Below are 17,522 nucleotides of genomic sequence, written 5' to 3' on the forward strand. Positions count from 1 at the left end.
TGGGTGGTGTTTGGGTGGTGTTGGGTGGAGGTGGAAGGAGGACCAAAAAAAAAAAAAACCCTCAAAACTGCAGCCTGTGCGGGACTCAAAACAAACACGGACGCGCAGAAACACGGATATAAACTCGGACCTCCTCACCCCCTCCTCTCCCTCTCCTTCTCCTTCTCCCTCCTCCTCCCCCCCTTCCGAAAGACGCGGTCCACGCGCGCTCGTTTTGTGTGTGTGTGTGTGTGTGTGTGTGGCCTTTAACCGAGCCGTGCCGTGCCGTGCCCCGGGGCAGGTGAAGCGAGTTAAAAGTAGTGCGCTGACCCAAAGTTGTATATGGGGCACCTTTGTCTGGAGACGAGCCCAACTAGAAATAAACCTTCATATCAATGAAATATTTACAAGGCTCTTCAACACGCGACTCCTGCAAAGGAGATTAACACAGCAAAAAAATAATAATAAATAATAATAATTAAGAAAATAATAATAATCACAATGCACTTTAACACATGGGTCAACTTTTTATACTTTTACTTTGAAGGGGAGAAAAAAAAAAACAACCGATCAGATCCTCAAAATTGTGTCAAAAGTGTCAACAGTTTGCAAAACAGTGAGTTTAATAGCAACCTAATTATACTTGGTGATTATATTTGGAGTCCCAGTATCACTTCAGTATTTTCAGAGGGACACACAACTGGTTTAATCTCCTCTCCCACCTCTTCTGTGAAAAGCTGCTGTTTTAATTATCAGGATTTTATTATTATTATTATTATTTGTTGGCCTGTTCAGAAACTGATGAAAACATGTTTCAGCACTTTGGATGAAAAGAGTGCAAAATAATTCAATGAGGTTTTTTTTTTTTTTTTCTCCTCCTCCACTTTTAAGAGAAGCAGGACGTCGACCCCAAAGTTGTCAGCAAGTTTAAACCACCGAAATACATTACGTTATAAATAAAAAAAAGAGTTTAAAGAAAAACCTTGAGATATCATTACGAGCTCTCGGAGCTCAAAGCGATGGCTGTGAAATATCTTGTTTTGTGACGCCAAAAGGAAAAACTCTCATTGACAGGAAAATATCTCTGCATCCCGAATTAATATCTGTCGATTCAGCGATTTTAAAACATTTTTTTATTTTAATTTTTATTCGCTGTGGATGGAGGTCAGTGCATCAGGCTGAACGCATCGGGGTCAGCTGAGGGCTTACAGGCCGTCACAACTTCCGGGTACGTCCGAGGGGAACCGATTCAAATTCAACCCGAAGGTGGGAGAAGGCGTCCGAAAAGCTCCCAACAGCTTTCACAAGTTGATGCTCTTTTTATGAAATTAAACCCGAGTTAATACAAAATATTGAGTTTTATATTTATTTATTTTGGCCTTCACCACCGCCTATAACCGTTTCTTTGGAAACTTCTCATTGGTCGTTTCAGGGTGTCTCCTCACAAGAGTCTGAAGCTTCACAACTAATTTCTCTTTTAAAGATCACCCCCCCCCCACCCTCCCTCCTCCTCCTATAAAATATATCAAGGTCGTGACATTGAGTCCGTTAACCTGAGCATCAAACCTTTAAGTATGCCCCCGCCCCCCCGGCTGCACCCGAAGCACCGACCACCTTTATTTAGAGCTGTCGGTTAATGAGTCAATAAACAATCAATCAAATAATTAAGCATAAACAATTCGTTGAAGACGAAGTGACGTCACTTCTCGCTGAAACCCTCCGAAGACGCCACACCGTCCGTGTTTCTGACACTTAACGGGCTTAAAAAAAAGTTGACCTCCAACTTTTAAGAAGTCTTAAACGAACCTAAGTTTTCAGTTTCGTCGGACTTTGTTTTTTGTTTTTTCCCTCTTCGACGTCGGAATCGGGAAAATATTCGACGACAGTGCAAATCTGACCTCGCGCCTCTTTCGGCTTTTCAAGCTCGTCCAAAGGTCTCTTTAATATCGGCCAAACGTCGCTCTATTCTGACTCTAATCCCGCCGTGATCTTTCGCATCTTCACATTCGGGAGGTTTAAAAGTTCGATTTACCTCCCCGAGATCCGTGTTTCAGCGCCGAGGGGATTATTTCTGCAGGGTCCAAAAAAAAATAAATAAAAAGCACTCCTCCTCCGCCATCGCGTCTCAGATCAGTTTGCATTAGTCGCCTGCTCTGCTCTTGTCGTCTCTCCCCCCCTTCGACTCACCCCTGTCCCCCGCCACGCCAGACGCCCAGCGAGCGCTGCTGCTGCTGGAGGAGTACCGGGCCAAGCTGAACCACGCCGAGGACCGGCAGCTCCGGCACTCCATCCAGAGGGTCATCGACATCTTCCAGAGCAACCTGTTCCAGGCTCTCATAGGTGAGACCGCCGATCCCACACTTACAACCGCACACGCTTGCTGGAAGAAAACAACAACAACAACAACAACAACCCGATACTAAACAAAACTTGAAAACATGAGCTGTGGTAAGAAACGTGCAAAATTCCACAGGTTTTTTTTTGTTTTTCTTTACTTTCGACTGTTTTGGTTTCTTGACCTAAAAAAAGCTGCTGACCTCGGCTGTTTTCGGTGACACGTCTGTGCAAGCGCGGCTGCGGCAACAGTTCAGCCTTTGCTTAGCCTGTTGGCGCTAATAGCTGCTAATAGTCGGGCAAATAGGCAAAGGGTGTGTGTGTGTGTGTGTGTGGTGGTGGGGGGGGGGTATTTATTGTTTTCGGAGCAAACTTTTTTTTTTTTTAAGAAATGACGGCAGGCTTGTCGGTGCTGTCGGTGCACCAGGCTGAGAGACTCCGAGATGTTTTGTGAATGAAAACTAGTCTAAGGGTGTAAAACAGACAGTTTGGAGAACATATTGAGTTAAAAAAAAAAAAAAAAAAACATCTCTATTTCTATTCCAAGTAAATGATCTTTGACAGTTTTGTCGGTTTTTCCGTCGCAGACTTTTGAGAATTTTGCTCGTGATAATTTGCAATCTGGAGAATTTTGTCGGCATTTCATGTGTTTTTCGGTTTGTTTTTTTTTTTTACTTTTGTGTTGCTGTTGAACAGCAATTTATAACTTTTATTTTGTCAGTCCAGTTCCTTTAAATGTGGGGGAGAGGAGGGGCCAAAATATTAAGGACGCCTGTTGAGTATAAAACCCCGTACAGTTTTTAACTGCTTCACCTGTCGGCGGTTTGGAGGATTATTGCGCGATCACCTGATCGATTGATCTGGTTTGCGAGATCGTTGGAATCGTTTCCATTAATGTGTGTAAAAAAACAAAAAAAAAACAACAACTACAAAAAAACCAGCTGAATCAAACTAAAGGAAATGTCAGATTTCCACCTTATTTTCAAAGTTCAGCTAATGACATCATTGTATTGCCCCCCCACCCCTCCATCTTCCCCCCGTTCTGCTCTGGTTCCATGGCACATAAGTGGAGCATTAGTGCCACCGTAGTACATTACAGTTGATTATTGGTGCCTTGTCATTGTCAGCAGTTTCTTTCTTTGTTTCAGTAAATAGGCTTTGTATATTCAAATTAATTGTGTCGCACAGTTTTGGTTCTCACGGCCCCTAAAAAGCGACGAAAATGCGTGTTTTTTTTCTTTTATTTATATGTTCCAGTTAGCAACGTTCAATGAGCGGCTCCCGTTGCTTATCGGGTGGATTATTAGAAAAGATGTTTACGCTTTAAACTTTTAATAGCGGCATTAAAAAAAAAAAAAAATTCAATTCTTAACTGCAAATAACTCAACTAAAATCTACACTTTTAGCAAAGTGCTGCAGATCTGATGTAAAACGATCCGTTCATACTTCAATAAAGAAATTGAAGAAAGTCATTTGTCGGCAGGAAAAAAACCAATCCGATCAGAGAATCAACTCGTTGCCGAAGGTCAAATATCGCACCGTAATTGTCGGCGAAGTGATGGCGCGCTAACGGCTCCCGCTGACCTCGGCGAACTCCTCCTCGTGTTTGCGGGTCGGCCCAAATAGCAGCAGCAACATCTGGCGCACGGGTGGAGAGGGGGGAGAGGTCAGAGGTCAGGAGGAGTCTGAGCTCGTTTGCTGTGATCTGTTGATGATGAAGAGGAGGAGGAGGAGGTTCAGCTTTCGAAGCGGACACGTCCAGACGGATCGATCGGTTTCATACGTTGACGTGGTCCAGTTTTCAGGTTTAAAGTGGTGGATTTCGATTGGGGGAAGAAAAAAAAAAAAAGTCGAACTTTTATTTTGAAGTCGACAGAACTTCTACTGCTGCGCTTTTATTTTGAAGCTCGTACGCAGGTTTTCTTACGGCTCAGCTCGCGCGCCGTAGCCGTTTGATTAGATTAGTCTTCAATTTTATTTTCGATTTTATAGAGTTGATGAACATCACAAGTTTAAAAAGCATGAATGCGTGTAATTAAAGATAATTCTTTCATTTCGGTTTTATTTGGACTTTTGTCGCACTTCTTTTTTGCCTCTTTTCATGTCTTTTACAGTGTACGAAGGCTTTCTATATTACTGCACTATTTAAATTATTATTATTTTTTTTTTACCTCAGTTCATCACACCCATCTTGTGAAACAGCCGGATGAATGAAAGTGTGAAATACATCGCAGCGCAAAGTGACTTGACGGCTCAACTCGCACTTCATTCATATTTTTTTGTTTTTTACAGTGAATTAGCGTGTTGAACCGTTCGGAGGTGTTTTCGGTGTAACGTGTAAACACGGGCTGCGGAGACACAACCGCCGAGCGTAACTACGCGTTTTGAATTTTGAAATAAAACGGGTATTAAACTGCAGATCAAAACGTGTTGGCTCATCTTCTCTGGGGAAGATATTAGTAAGTCAAAGTTTTTTTTGTGTTTTTTGGGTGACGGGCCGGTTAACGGGGACTCGACTGAACGGAGACGCAGCTGCAGGGTTAACGGGCGCCGAGCAGCAGGAATGTGGTCCGATCTGTTTGAGTTTCCCAGGACTGAATGAAACTACTCCGAGCGGCTGACTCGGCTCTTTGTCTGCAACGTCTGCCGTCTGGAGTCTTTAAGAATCGATGAATAAAACGTAACGGGAACGCAGGACCTTTTTTTTTTTAAAGTGTCAATCGTGTAAATCACAGTTCAGTTTAGAGGTTTTTCTTTTTCCACTGTTGTTGTTGTTGTTTTAAGACTCTTTCCAGACCCGTGTTAATAAATCTCCCATTATTTTATGATTTACCGTTATGAAGGAGACTCAGACGTTCGACAGACTAACGGACTCCAGGTCGCGCCGTTTACGCCCAAATATTTCTAAAACCGTCTTCCCCCCGTTTGTTTTTAAAAGCTAATTCAGGATAAACTTTTACTTTCCTAAACTACTCAACGCGCACAAGCAGCGACTTAACTTAACTTTCCCCAAAATTGCGCTAAAAGTTAACTGAATAAATTCATTATTTTCTTTTTTCTTTTAATGTTTGTGGTTTTTGTTGTGGACGTGAACGCGCGTCGCCCCGTTTCGCGTAGAAATAAAAGAACCGGAAGTGAATTTCAGTCCGACTGCTTTAGTACTGCTGCTCGTTTAAAAAACAAAAAACAAATAACAAAATATCGGTAAATAATAATAAATATTAATAACGATCATCTTTATAAATATATCACTTTTCTTTAAAAAAAACCAAAAACTTGTGTCGCGAACTGCGTTAAAACAAAAACGAGCCTTAAAAACACAAAGCAAACTGTGACGATGAAACAAAGCTATTAAAGTACAAAATCAAAGAATTAACCGCTGAAATATGTCGGGAAGAAATCGCAGCTTCTTCTTAAATGTTCATTTGAAGTTTCCCCGCTTCTGATTATGCTTCTGACGGTTTGGGATTTATCCGCCCGACCCCAACTTGACCGGATGTTTTGATTTCCGCGGCCGCCGTAACACAAACCTCCCCTCATCGACCCGACTCGCCCGCCGCTGCTGACGACACGTGTGGGCGCGATCGATGCCGATGTCTGGATTTGTTACGCAATCGCTTAACATGGAGGAAAAAAACAAAAACCCAACCGTTTAAATATTCATGGAGGCGAACGATACGAACGGGAATCCACGTAAGAGTCTTGATTGGTGGAGAGGGAAAAAAATAAATAATAATACTCGCATCCTCCTCCGTTCCTTTCAGTTCCTGTTCGCTACGGTTCACTTCTGCTCTCAGCATCTTCATCACTAATGGATGAGCGGAGATCTTCTCCTCGTCTTCCTCGTCCTTCTTCCTCTTTTTTTTTTTTTTTTTTCTCTCTGCACGCTCAAAAGTCGCGTCAAACCGGCGCTTCTCCTACCTGTCGGTGATTCGAGCCGGCATCCGTCACTTTTTTGTTTTGTTTACGCCGCTAATTTGACTAATTGAACGTATGTGTTTTATATCGTTTTTAATATTTTATTAATTATCTGACGACACGGGATTTTGTGTTGTGTCTGTCGAGGCAGATTGAACAGATTGTCGACAGCTGGGGCGTAAAACAACCTGCACCCCTCCTGCGTGTGTGTGTGTGTGTGTGTGTGTGTGTGTGTGTGTGTGTGTGTGTGTGTGTGTGTGTGTGTGTGTGTGTGCGTGTGCGCGCGTGTGTGTGTGTGTGTGTGTTTTATAACCAGCCTTTACTGCGAGGACCAACTCTGCAGTGACGCAGTCGAAACGTTGCATGAACACGGTGCAGTAGAAGTTTTTTTGTTTTGTTTGTCTTCCTGCAATTAAACTACGAATAAAAAAAGTACCGTCGTCGAGGAATGTTTTTTTTTTTCTCCGACTGGTTAGGGAGCAGCCGCTTCGTCCATCGGACCGAACGCTTTTGTACTTTTCGACACCCCAACATCCAAACAGATCCTCACGTCATCGACATCCGGCGCCGACTCTTTTCTGGTCGTCGGTTGGATGATTGACAGCCGAGAGGTGGAGAACCAAACGCGGAGCTAAATCTGATCGGGGGGAGGAGGAGGGGGGGGGGGGGGGGGGGTAATCAAATAATCGTTCGCTCTACGAAACGTCAGGAAAGTGAATAAAACGTCTCGTGTGATGTGTTGATAAAAAAAAAAAAAAAAAAAAAAGACTTCAGACGAAAACGCAGACTGCGCAGAAAACGATGGCGAGAACTGCGACCGTTCTCGCTTTTAAATACGTGGTGCCGAACCGGATGGACCGAGACCGGACTGCGACCCGGTTCGACCGGACCGGAGCTTCGACCGGACCGGAGCTTCGACCGGGGCGCTTCGACCGGACCGGAGCTTCGACCGGAGCGCTTCGACCGGAGCTTCGACCGGACCGGAGCTTCGACCGGGGAGCTTCGACCGGGGCGCTTCGACCGGAGCTTCGACCGGACCGGAGCTTCGACCGGACCGGAGCGCTTCGACCGGACCGGAGCGCTTCGACCGGACCGGAGCGCTTCGACCGGACCGGAGCTTCGACCGGACCGGAGCTTCGACCGGGGCGCTTCGACCGGAGCTTCGACCGGAGCTTCGACCGGGGAGCTTGTTCGACCAATCGACCGTTTCTTTTTGTCGTTTCTTTTTTTTTTTCTGGAAATGCGGTTCATTTTTGTATTTCTTATTTTCTCTAGTTTTGGATCCTGACTGCTGCTGCTGTCGCCATGACTCAGACTTTAAATAATAATTACCTTGTCCGTCTGCCACGGCAGAGTGTTCCCCTTTAGACACTGGGCCTATGTGCGCCGCAGGCTCGGGTGCGTTTGTCACGCTCACCCTGATGTCACCGAACGGGGAGGGGAGGGGGGGAGGGAATAAATAAAAATGACGTTTCTGACACGCAGTTTTCCAATCTGCCAAACGCCCCAAAAAGAGATGTCTACAGCGAGCCGAGCACGGTGTAATCCCTCTGTAGACATGACGATTACCCCCAGTACATAATCCACTACCCCCCCCCCCCCCCCACAGACACACACGCTCCCCCCGCAGCCCCGCCGCCGCCGGTTTACCGGGAAAAAAAAAAAAAAGAGCTGCGAGCTTCGCTTTCTGTTTTTTTGGTGTTTTTTTTTCCTTCTCATTCGATCGGTTTCGAGACTGGCCTGATTTCTCTCACGGAAAACAGATGGCGTCCATCGAAGCTTTTCAATTTAATAAAGCAACATGAAGTTTTTCATCACTGAAAGATTTGCTCGGATGTTATCCTGATAATTGCAGCGTTGCCGAAGGCAGCCGGTTTTATTTATTTATTTATTTATTTTTGTGGCCTGCTCCAGAATTTTGATTTCAAAGCTTTTTTTTTTTTTTTTTTTTTTTTTTTTTTTTTTTTTGAGGACCAAAAACTACAGCTTGCAACTAATGGTGATTGTGATTAAGAGAAATAAATCCGTTGCTGTTTATGGATTGGATTTTTGTCAGGTCAAAAAACCTCCCAAATATATTCAGTTTACAGTAAAGAAGAGCCGGCACCTTAGAAACTGATCGGTCTGTCCACAACTCAAACCGTCCTACAAACTATGGGATGGATTTAGATGAAATTACTTCCGACGTTCACGATCCCCAGCAGAAAAATCCCACTAATTGTTCTGATATTTAAGTAAACTACAGAAAAGTAAAAAAGAAAATGAAAAAAAAATCCTACTTAAGTGAAAGTAGTTTTAGAGTAAAGTATTAAAGTAAAAGTCCTGGTTTGGTTCCTTCTGACTGACATTATTATGCGGCATCTTCAGTTTGTCAGCGGCATATTGGAGCTGGTTTAAACTACTTTACGTCCAGTTTTGGGACGGCAGATAAATGCGAGATGTCGTCAGATGATTACTGGGAGAGGAAAAAAAAAGTTCTGATCCACAAATCTTTTTTTTGTGTATTTGGGCTTTTTCTCTAATCTTTAATTTTTGCTGCGATATCGGCTCATTTAAACCCTTATTGGAATGAAACCATGTGAAGAGTTTACAGACGGGAAAAAAAAAAAAATACTGTTTGGTGGAGCTATTAACGACTCTGACATCTGAAATGTGACCCGACTGCACACTGCAATTTATTTTTGAATAGCTTGGTAATCCATCGAGTCATATCTTCACTCGTAAAGTATCGCCAAGTCGAATACGCGCAGTCGAGTTAAAAGTGCAATATTTGCCTCTTTTCATGTGTTTTGGAAGATTTACAGCAGCGTCCGATGGAAACGGGAGTGACGTCATCGTGACCTTTTTGACCTGTAAACACCAAAATCAACTACAGTTCATCCTCCCGTCCAAGTGAATGTTTGAAGAATGAACAGCTGCGAGGTGATGAGTCCTGTTGTTGTTGTTTTTTTCATTTAAAAGTAAAAAAAACAAAACAACAACCACAAAACACCGTAAAGTGTCTTCAGTTCCAGCAAAGTCCAGAAAACGTTCAAACAAAAGGACAAAACTTCCTGCAATTTGTTTTTATCTCGTATTTAATGAGGCTTAAAAGTGTTCCAGTTATGCCAGTTTCTTTAGTTGTGAGTTTCACCTTCTGGGTGTGGTGAGTTTAATCGCTGTAGCTTTAACTGCAGTTAAATAGCAAACGGAGGAGTCTAAAATAGGTGCGGCCTTTTTTTTTTTTTTTTTTTTAATTATTATTAGGCCGAACAAACAGAAGCCGTTGTGTCTAACTGGTTGATGGGATCACAGCTGCCGGCTGTCTGTCAACTCACTTTTATTAAGTTTAAGCTGAACTGAAGAACTCTTGTTGTTCTGAGATTTTTGTTTTTTCTTTTTCTTTAGTTCGTTGGAATGTACCAAGCGGGGAAAATGTAATTTGCGATCTGCCGGGGTCCCGTGACTTTTTTTGTTTTTGAGTAAAAGTAAAAAAAAAATAAATAAATAAAATGTTCCTTTTTGCCAAGATAATCTGTCTACCTGATGGCGGCGGCACGTCATGATTTTTTTTAGAGGACTTTGTGAAGACTTTGGGACAGGAAGTGTTTGGACCACAGGAAGTACTCGGCTAAAATCTAAATCCAACGTCCTGTATGAAAAGTTTGGGATGAATCGGACTATAAACCCCCCCGGGTTTGTTATTATCTCGCATAATAATGATAAACCAGTCGAGGTAATGGTGCAATGGAACTTTTTTTTTTTATACGTCTAGGTGTGATACGCACATCCACTGAATTTCATGCATGTAGGTAAATGCATCCGCCGGGGGCTGGACGTTTTTAGGGGGCGCTAGCGAGCCTTTTTGGCCACGCCCACGCGCGAAACGTACTTAAATACGTAGTATTTCCTCGGGAGTGACGCGTGTGCCAACTTTCATGAGTTTTTGAGTACGTTAAAGCCACCAGCCAGTTATTATTTGACTAAAGAAATACTTAATTTTCAGCTCCCTCCTTCTTCATTGTTGTTTTCGAACCGTTTTCTCCGTTTTTAGGAAGTTGTCTAGTAAATCAATGGAGGGCGGAGCTTAATTACTGTTGACCCAAGGCAGGAATACCAGCTGCAAAATGAAGAATAAGCATTTCTCTTGTTCCATTTATAGAAAAGAAAAAAAGGCTGCAGTCATGTTGCTGTGTTGAGTTTCAGTAAAGGGTTCGTTCTGTAGAGGAGAATCTGTGTGTTCACTGTTATTCTTACGATAATGCCGGTTATAAAGGGTTTGATTGTGACATGCGGACAGATGAGTTATTATCTCGTCCCTGTTTGGGGTTTTATGTAGAAGTCTGTAAAAAGACGCAAATAAATCTGAGATTTTTATTTATTTTTTTATTTGGAATTTCAAAACATTGGTGGTGATCTTGGAGAACATTTTACTGTCATGAACAGTTTTCATATAGAAAAACACATAAAGCTGTTAAACATAGAAAATGTGGACGGTGATGATAATCGATCCGTCCAGCAAATATATTCGATTTAAATAATTCTCGACTGAAAGTTTGTAAAATTTCGGGGAAGATTTTGATCAGAAGTGCAGAAGCTGAATTTTTTTAATTTATTTATTTTTTTTGATCATTTTTACTGCTTAAATGATGATTTAAAAAAAAAAAAAGACTTGCAGATTAACGGTGTCCTTATCGAATAATCTTTTGGCTAATCTTTAAATACTGACTTCTGTTTTTGGCGCACAAATTTTTTTAAGTCTTTTCAGCTGTAATCTGATCTTTTTTCCAACACGGTTCTGTTGTGTTTCCAGGCTGAAGAACCAGAACCAGGTTCTGGTTCCGGTTCCGTGTGGGATCCTCATTCTGACCAACTGTATGTCAAGCTGTTTAAGCCCCTCCCCCTTCCTCCCCTTCCCCCCTTCCCCCCCCCCTCCTCCTCCCCCGTACGGGTGTACAGGGTCTAAATAAATGGAATAGTAGTTTAGTAGTTACTGGACGTAACTACAGTTCTATGAGTACGTTCTTATTTTATCTTTTCTTTTCTACCGAGACAGGTTGGAGAAACGCTGTAATTGGATCTGATTGATCCGCCCACCAACACCTGTAAACCTGACTGCCCCCCGCCCCTCCCTCCAGGCCTGTCAATCAAAGCAGACGCGCCACCCAAACGTAGCTCTCTTTGAGGCCTAATATCTGATTTATTACAGAGTTATTTACTAGAAGACCGATCGGAAGGATTGAACGACGACACCGTCGTTACTCGAGAAAATAAAATGTGGAGAATTTTTAGCTTTTCAGAGCGGGAGGCGCCGTCCTTTTTATTTATTTATTTATTTTTTAACGTTTACGTTCATACATATATATGATGGTCTGAACCAGATTTCATCCCCGTCCTCGGTAACCGTTGTCGAGGCGTTTTCAGTTCGTGCCGTCGAGCCGTCCTGCCGCCGAAAACACGGTTCTCACGACGAGGGAAACAACAGTTGAGAAACAACAGAGGGAAACTTGGTATTTTTAGGTTCTTGCATCAGCTTCTGGACTTACGTTGATGCTATTTTCAGTCATCAAAGCGCGTTACGTAACCTGTTATGATATCAGTGGAAAAATAATTTCTCTGTTTGGGCCTTTTTTTTTTTTCCCCCTTTGATTTGGCTCCATTTGTTTCAGCTCCCTGACTGTGGTCTCCACCAGACCTGCTGAGAGCAACCGGCCTGCAGACTTTCCACTGTGACTGTCTGTGTTGTATTTACCGAGGAGGACGGGGGAAAAAAGGGCAGACACTTTTAATGATGGACTTTTTTATTTATTTTTTTCCTTCTGTTGCGCGGGGGGGTTAAAAACACATCCAAATATTTTAGATTTCCCCAAGTCGAGGCTGCGAAGCCACTGAGGGAACCCCGGAAGCTGTATTTCCTTCATTGGATTGATCCATTTATGTGTTTTTATTGCCTTTTTAGAATAAAGCTCACGGCTCGCGTTCGGTTGGAAGAACCCAGGCGGTTTTCCGAGTTTTAAAATGTTATTTTTTTTTAAAGGCCAGCGTTCGTCAGGAAGAGACGCCGAATCTGACGGTTTATGGTGGAAACATCTGCGCCGGCCGTGGCGGTCGGCTGCCGCGACCGAGGCCAAAGAAAGCTCCCCGGTTATTTTAGATCTCTCCGGAAAAGCTCTCCTCAAGAGTTGTGCGTTTCCAAAAATAAAATGGCATGTTGGATGTGGCCGGCGGTGCTGGTGGCTCCTTATAGTATCGTCCTCGCGTAAACACAGAGCCACTGCAGTCGGCGGGTGGAGGGGACGGCGGCTTATAATATCAATCACACTGTCAGTCAGTCAGAGTTAATTGTCTCAGGAGGGGGAAAAAACAACAACTTGATTGACACCGCGTGTTTGCAGAGTAGATTCTGTATCCAGATAATCAATAAATCAATGAATTCTCAGTCTTTGGTCACGTTTTACCAAAGAAAAGGACAAAAAACAAAACAGCGTGCTATATGTTTAATTTCTTACTTTACGCTTTTAATGTGAATATTTTCCTTATTTTTTTTATCCACACATAGTATCACGATGATGATATTTTCCAGGGAATGTTCCTCCGTTATTGTGTTTTTCCCATTTCAAACGTTTCCCCTTGTTTAAAATTTCACAAAATTGCAGGTCACTTTTTTTTAATACTTTTATTACCACAGGGGGGATGTGGGTGGGGGGCATATTCAGATCATTTACACAAGTAAAAGCACCAATATTTATTACATTATGGGTAAAAGTCCTGCATTCATCTTACTTGACAAACTCCACAGCGTATATTATGCTGGTAATACTTATTTCCCTCTGATTGGTGTATTGTTTACAATAAAAATAAATTATATATTTTTTTTACTATTTGTTTGCATATTTCTACAGGAAAGTGCACAGAAGTTAATACTACGGCTGGGTGTGATTCATATCTTCTTCTTTTTTTATATACGGGTACCAATACAGCCGACTTCCTGAATTAAACCCGTTTCAATAATACTTTTATAAAAATCTTCATTTTCTGAAAAAAGGAAATGACATCACGCGTTACAGAACAAATTATGACATTTTCATGCAGTTTAGAGGGGGAGAGTGTAAACCGGATCGTATTCCGTGGCTACAATTTACTGGTGTTACCTAAACACATCGCATTAAAGCTGCAGGTTGACGCTACGATTTACAGATATCCCCTAAACACCTCATGGAAAGCTGCAAGCAGGCACCACAATTTGCAGTTTTGTTTTTTTCGCCTTGAAGGCCCCGCATGCAAGCTCTCGCTAGACGCTACAAATTTACAGACGCACCCTCAACGCCCGCATGCAGACCATAGGCAGACGCTACAATTTACTGGTGTTCCCTAAATGCCTCGCATCCAAAGCTGGAATATTATTATCACCAATGCATTAACGCATTTGCAGCGTTATATATTAAGCTGATCGCGTGTTTTGAAAACTCTTTAATATGCAAAGTGTTGAGAAACTCTGAGCCGCCAGATGAATGAAGTGGAGTTAGAAGTAGTATGAAATGAAAATACCTGGTGTCATTAAAGAAAAAAAAAAAAAAAAAAAATCAATCTACTAATGAAAATAATCTCTTTGTAAAGATTAAATTCCTTCTTCCAAAATTTCTCAACATTTTGCCGACATGACGTCTGAGCATGAAGAGCTTTATTTCATTTTTTTATGAAACAATAACAAAAGTCCTAAATTAAGGATCATAATGGAGCCCGAGAAATGATGTTTGATCAATTCTCTTAACTTAGAAGTTTTATTCCTAAAAATGTTTCTCACCACAAAAACGTCAAAACAACTTATTTCAGCCATTTATGTTATAAATAAAGCTGGTTTGAGGAATTCCTGATTTCTGTCATGTTTTTGGAAATATCTGAAAGCAGAGGCCGCGTGGTCGTACGTGACCCGACCCGACCTGAACCCCAACCTCCCCCGCCCCCTCCGCCGGCTATTCAGGGAGCGCAGCCGTTAAAAGCCCGGGTTTTGTCGTTCGTGTCGAATTGAGACGTCGGTCGAGTCGCTCCCGTATTTTTTAACGACCTCCCTCGAGGTCGAGTTCGTTGTTGTAAGGCTCCGCTCTCGACGGCAGCGTAACCCGATGAGCGCTAGAACAGCTGAGACTGACCTTTCAGCGATGAGTGTCACCGTCGAATCCTGCGCTCAGGACTCGCCCCCGTCTGCTCCGTTTCGCACGAGCTGAAACTCGAGCCGAGTCGAGGTCTGAAACCGTCTCAGCGGGGTTTCGATTTTTTAGTTTTGGCAAAGGGAAAGAAAAAAATAAAAAATGGCCGCGAGCTTCACGACTGAATTCCAACCGAGGAAAATCAATTAAAAGACACCTTTTTTTTTTTTTCAGGCAAATAGAAAAAAAATATTTGTCTTTTCCTTCCTGAAAGCGTCGCACCGTCATACACATCCAAACTCTTAATCTATGACCCTTTAAGTAACAGTTCACCTGTCAGTCAATTGGGAAAAAGCTTGAAAGATGGTTAGAGGTCATACACACTGTTATAGAAACTTTTTTTTCCCCCCCCCCCCCCCCCCAATGTAATAATTCAGTCCACTGGTTATACTGGAAAGAAATAAAGTTTGGTGCTGAAAGGTCAAAGGTCACCTCACGAAGGATGTTTTGGGGTCATTACTCAAGAATTGATATGCTAATTATGACAAAATCTGACACGTCGATAGGATATAATGCTGAAGTGGTAACAGTTTATATATATATATATATATATATATATTTATTTATTAATTATATATTTATATATATATATATTACGCAAAAGCACCTTTCTGGCCGTTATTTAACACCATAACTCAGAAACAGGAGGGGAAATAGGGACCATAGTTCACATAACGACATCCATAGTTGAAGCCTTTATCAGCTGTCAATCAGCTTTATTGGCCCAAACATGTGAACACGTATGAGGATTCCTTCCCTACATATTATTACACGCAAGTCAGATCTGAACTGCAACTTGACTTGGTTGGTGGAGGGCGTAAAAGAAAATTGTAATTCTGTTATTTGCAGCTTCGCGTTAATAAACCCAATAAAAGTGTCAGTTAAATGTGTCACTGAGAGGCGCCGCCGTGTCATTTTAAATGTCCGCCTTGATTCCGATGTGTCCAATAAAACGTGTCCTCCGTCCGTCCTCTTTTTGTCGTCTCCAGATATCCAGGAATTTTACGAAGTGACCTTATTGGACAGTCAGAAATGGGTGGAGTCTTCCAAGGGGGCGGACCCCGTGGCGCCCGTCAATCTGTGGGACTTCTCCAGCCTTCAAAGCACAACGGTGACCTCGGACACGCTGCCCAGCCTTAGCACCAGCATCGAGGTAGGAACACGCACACGCTTATTTTATTTTTATTTTTTTTCCCGCTCCGCTGAATCTCAAGACGTTGGGGGTGAAATCCGACCGGCCGGCGCGGCGGCTGAGTTTTCTTGAGCGACGGACGCAGGACAGGAAGTCAACTCTCCGTTCTCTGTCTTCACGCAGTGTCTTGTCTTTCCATTTTATTTATTTATTTAATTTATTTTATATCTCTAGCTTTTCTCAGCTGGTCGGCTCTCTTTAATGTTGCCTCCTCGGAAACAGAAACAGCCTTCGGTTTAAAAATAGGCACCAAAAAAAAATCTTAAAAATAGATCACACCTTTTCACACGTTGCAGGTTTTGATGACTGAAGCTGCTTTTTGATGGCCGTCTCCTGGGCGGGGGCGGAGGGGGTGGAGGGGGTGGAGGAGGGGTGGAGGGGGTAGGGGGGGATTGGAGCGGTGAACACGATTTCGATTGATGAAGTGAAACGAAACACGACAGGTTTGACCAAAATCTCTCTTCTTTATCACGTGAAGAAGAAAGAAAGAAGAAAAAAAGATGTCCTTCACGCCCGTTTGGTTTCGATTTGTTTTGGGACGACGTGAACGCTGGCAGATTGCCACAAAAACCCGGCAAATTGTGATTTGTTTTTTGAGCATGTATGTAAAAGGTAAAATACAAATAGTGGTTACTGGACATAACTACAGTTCTACGAGTACGTCGGTATTTTAATTCTTTCGGGCACTCAGGCGGGCACTTTCGGGTGGAGGCGGGGAGGGGGGGGGGGGCACTGAAGTATATTCAGCCAAATAGTGTTGGAGTATCAGTTTGTTATTGTTCACGTAAAAGACTCTTACTCAGCTGGTTTTGGTGGAGCTCAGCTATGTGAATAAATGACACTTTCTTTTTTTGTTAAATTAGCTCTCAGAGGAAAAAAAAAGAAAGTTTGGAGAGCCCCTGATCTCAGTTCCACCGGGAACGTTTTGTCAGAGCAGTTTTAAAAAGTAACACACCCAGTGTCATGTTATTGGTCGAATAAAAGAAGTGGGACACGACCCGTCTCACCGGGGTCATCGCAGGTTTGTCGTCAAATGAGCTGCTAGCAGGGCTGCTAATTGGCAGGTTTATGTTTACGATTTTTCAAAATAAAAGACAAAAAAGTTATTTAGTTTTTTTTTTCCCCACTGCTGCTTTTTAAAAGCGGACTTTTAAAAGCCAAACTCTACAACCGACACAACAAACCGTTCATTTCACGAGCCGCTGCCCCCTCCGGCACGCGGCTGGAAACGAAGACGACGAAGACGACGGTTCACCGGGAGCAGCTGAAAAGACTAAAAAAAAATTAAAATAAAAATAAAGAATCTTCACTCTGAAGCAGTGAATTAAAAAAAAAAAAAAAAAAAATTTTTTTTAACACCAACGACTCGTCATGAATATTTCTGCCCGGTTTAAATGGAGCATCGCTAATTTCACCGTGTTTCAGCCCCCCAACTCCCAGAGGACTCGTGCACTCGCTGAAAAAACCGCTGACGTGACATGTTTGATAACGGCCGTGTTTTTTGGGGAGGGGGGCGGAGGGAGGAGGAGGGGGGCGGGGGGGCTTTTATGCATCGAGCTTCTCGTTTCAAAGCGTGGAGAAGCGAAGCCGTGCGTGGGTACCGCTCCGTCCTCCCCCGGCGCTCCTTAAGATCATCGAAAAAGTGCAGAGTCACAGGAAACATTACGAGGCTGACCCGCTGCGTCATCGCTCCGCTCGGCTTTCTGTTGTTGTTGTTTTTTTTCTTGCCCTCATCATGTTTGTTTGTTTGTTTGACTCGGGCTTGTGTGCTTTTTATTTATTTATTTTTATTTGGATTTGGATTATCTCGGTCGGAGGTGGAGCGGGGGTGGGGGAGCGGGTTGGTGTGCAGATTTTTTTTCAAACACGTGACGCTGCAGGTGTGTCACGTGGGTGGCATCCCATCGTTTTTT

General features: G+C 42.9%; 1 protein-coding gene across 22 annotated transcripts in view; it reads left to right on the plus strand.

The window, feature by feature from the left end:
* Positions 1-17,522, plus strand: part of LOC138635402 (disks large homolog 1-like) — a 94,046-nt gene that overhangs the window by 765 nt on the left and 75,759 nt on the right. For all 22 annotated transcript variants that reach the window (XM_069722836.1, XM_069722837.1, XM_069722840.1 and 19 more), the window contains exons 2-3: positions 2,188-2,319; positions 15,407-15,570. In XM_069722836.1, the coding sequence (XP_069578937.1) occupies positions 2,188-2,319; positions 15,407-15,570 (296 nt within the window). The remainder of the gene's footprint in view (positions 1-2,187; positions 2,320-15,406; positions 15,571-17,522) is intronic.

The sequence above is a fragment of the Brachyistius frenatus genome, unplaced genomic scaffold (assembly GCF_029030835.1).
Source record: "Brachyistius frenatus isolate BFR_SWC_R1_liver_20210118 unplaced genomic scaffold, ASM2903083v1 Contig_306, whole genome shotgun sequence".
NCBI lineage: Eukaryota > Metazoa > Chordata > Actinopteri > Embiotocidae > Brachyistius > Brachyistius frenatus.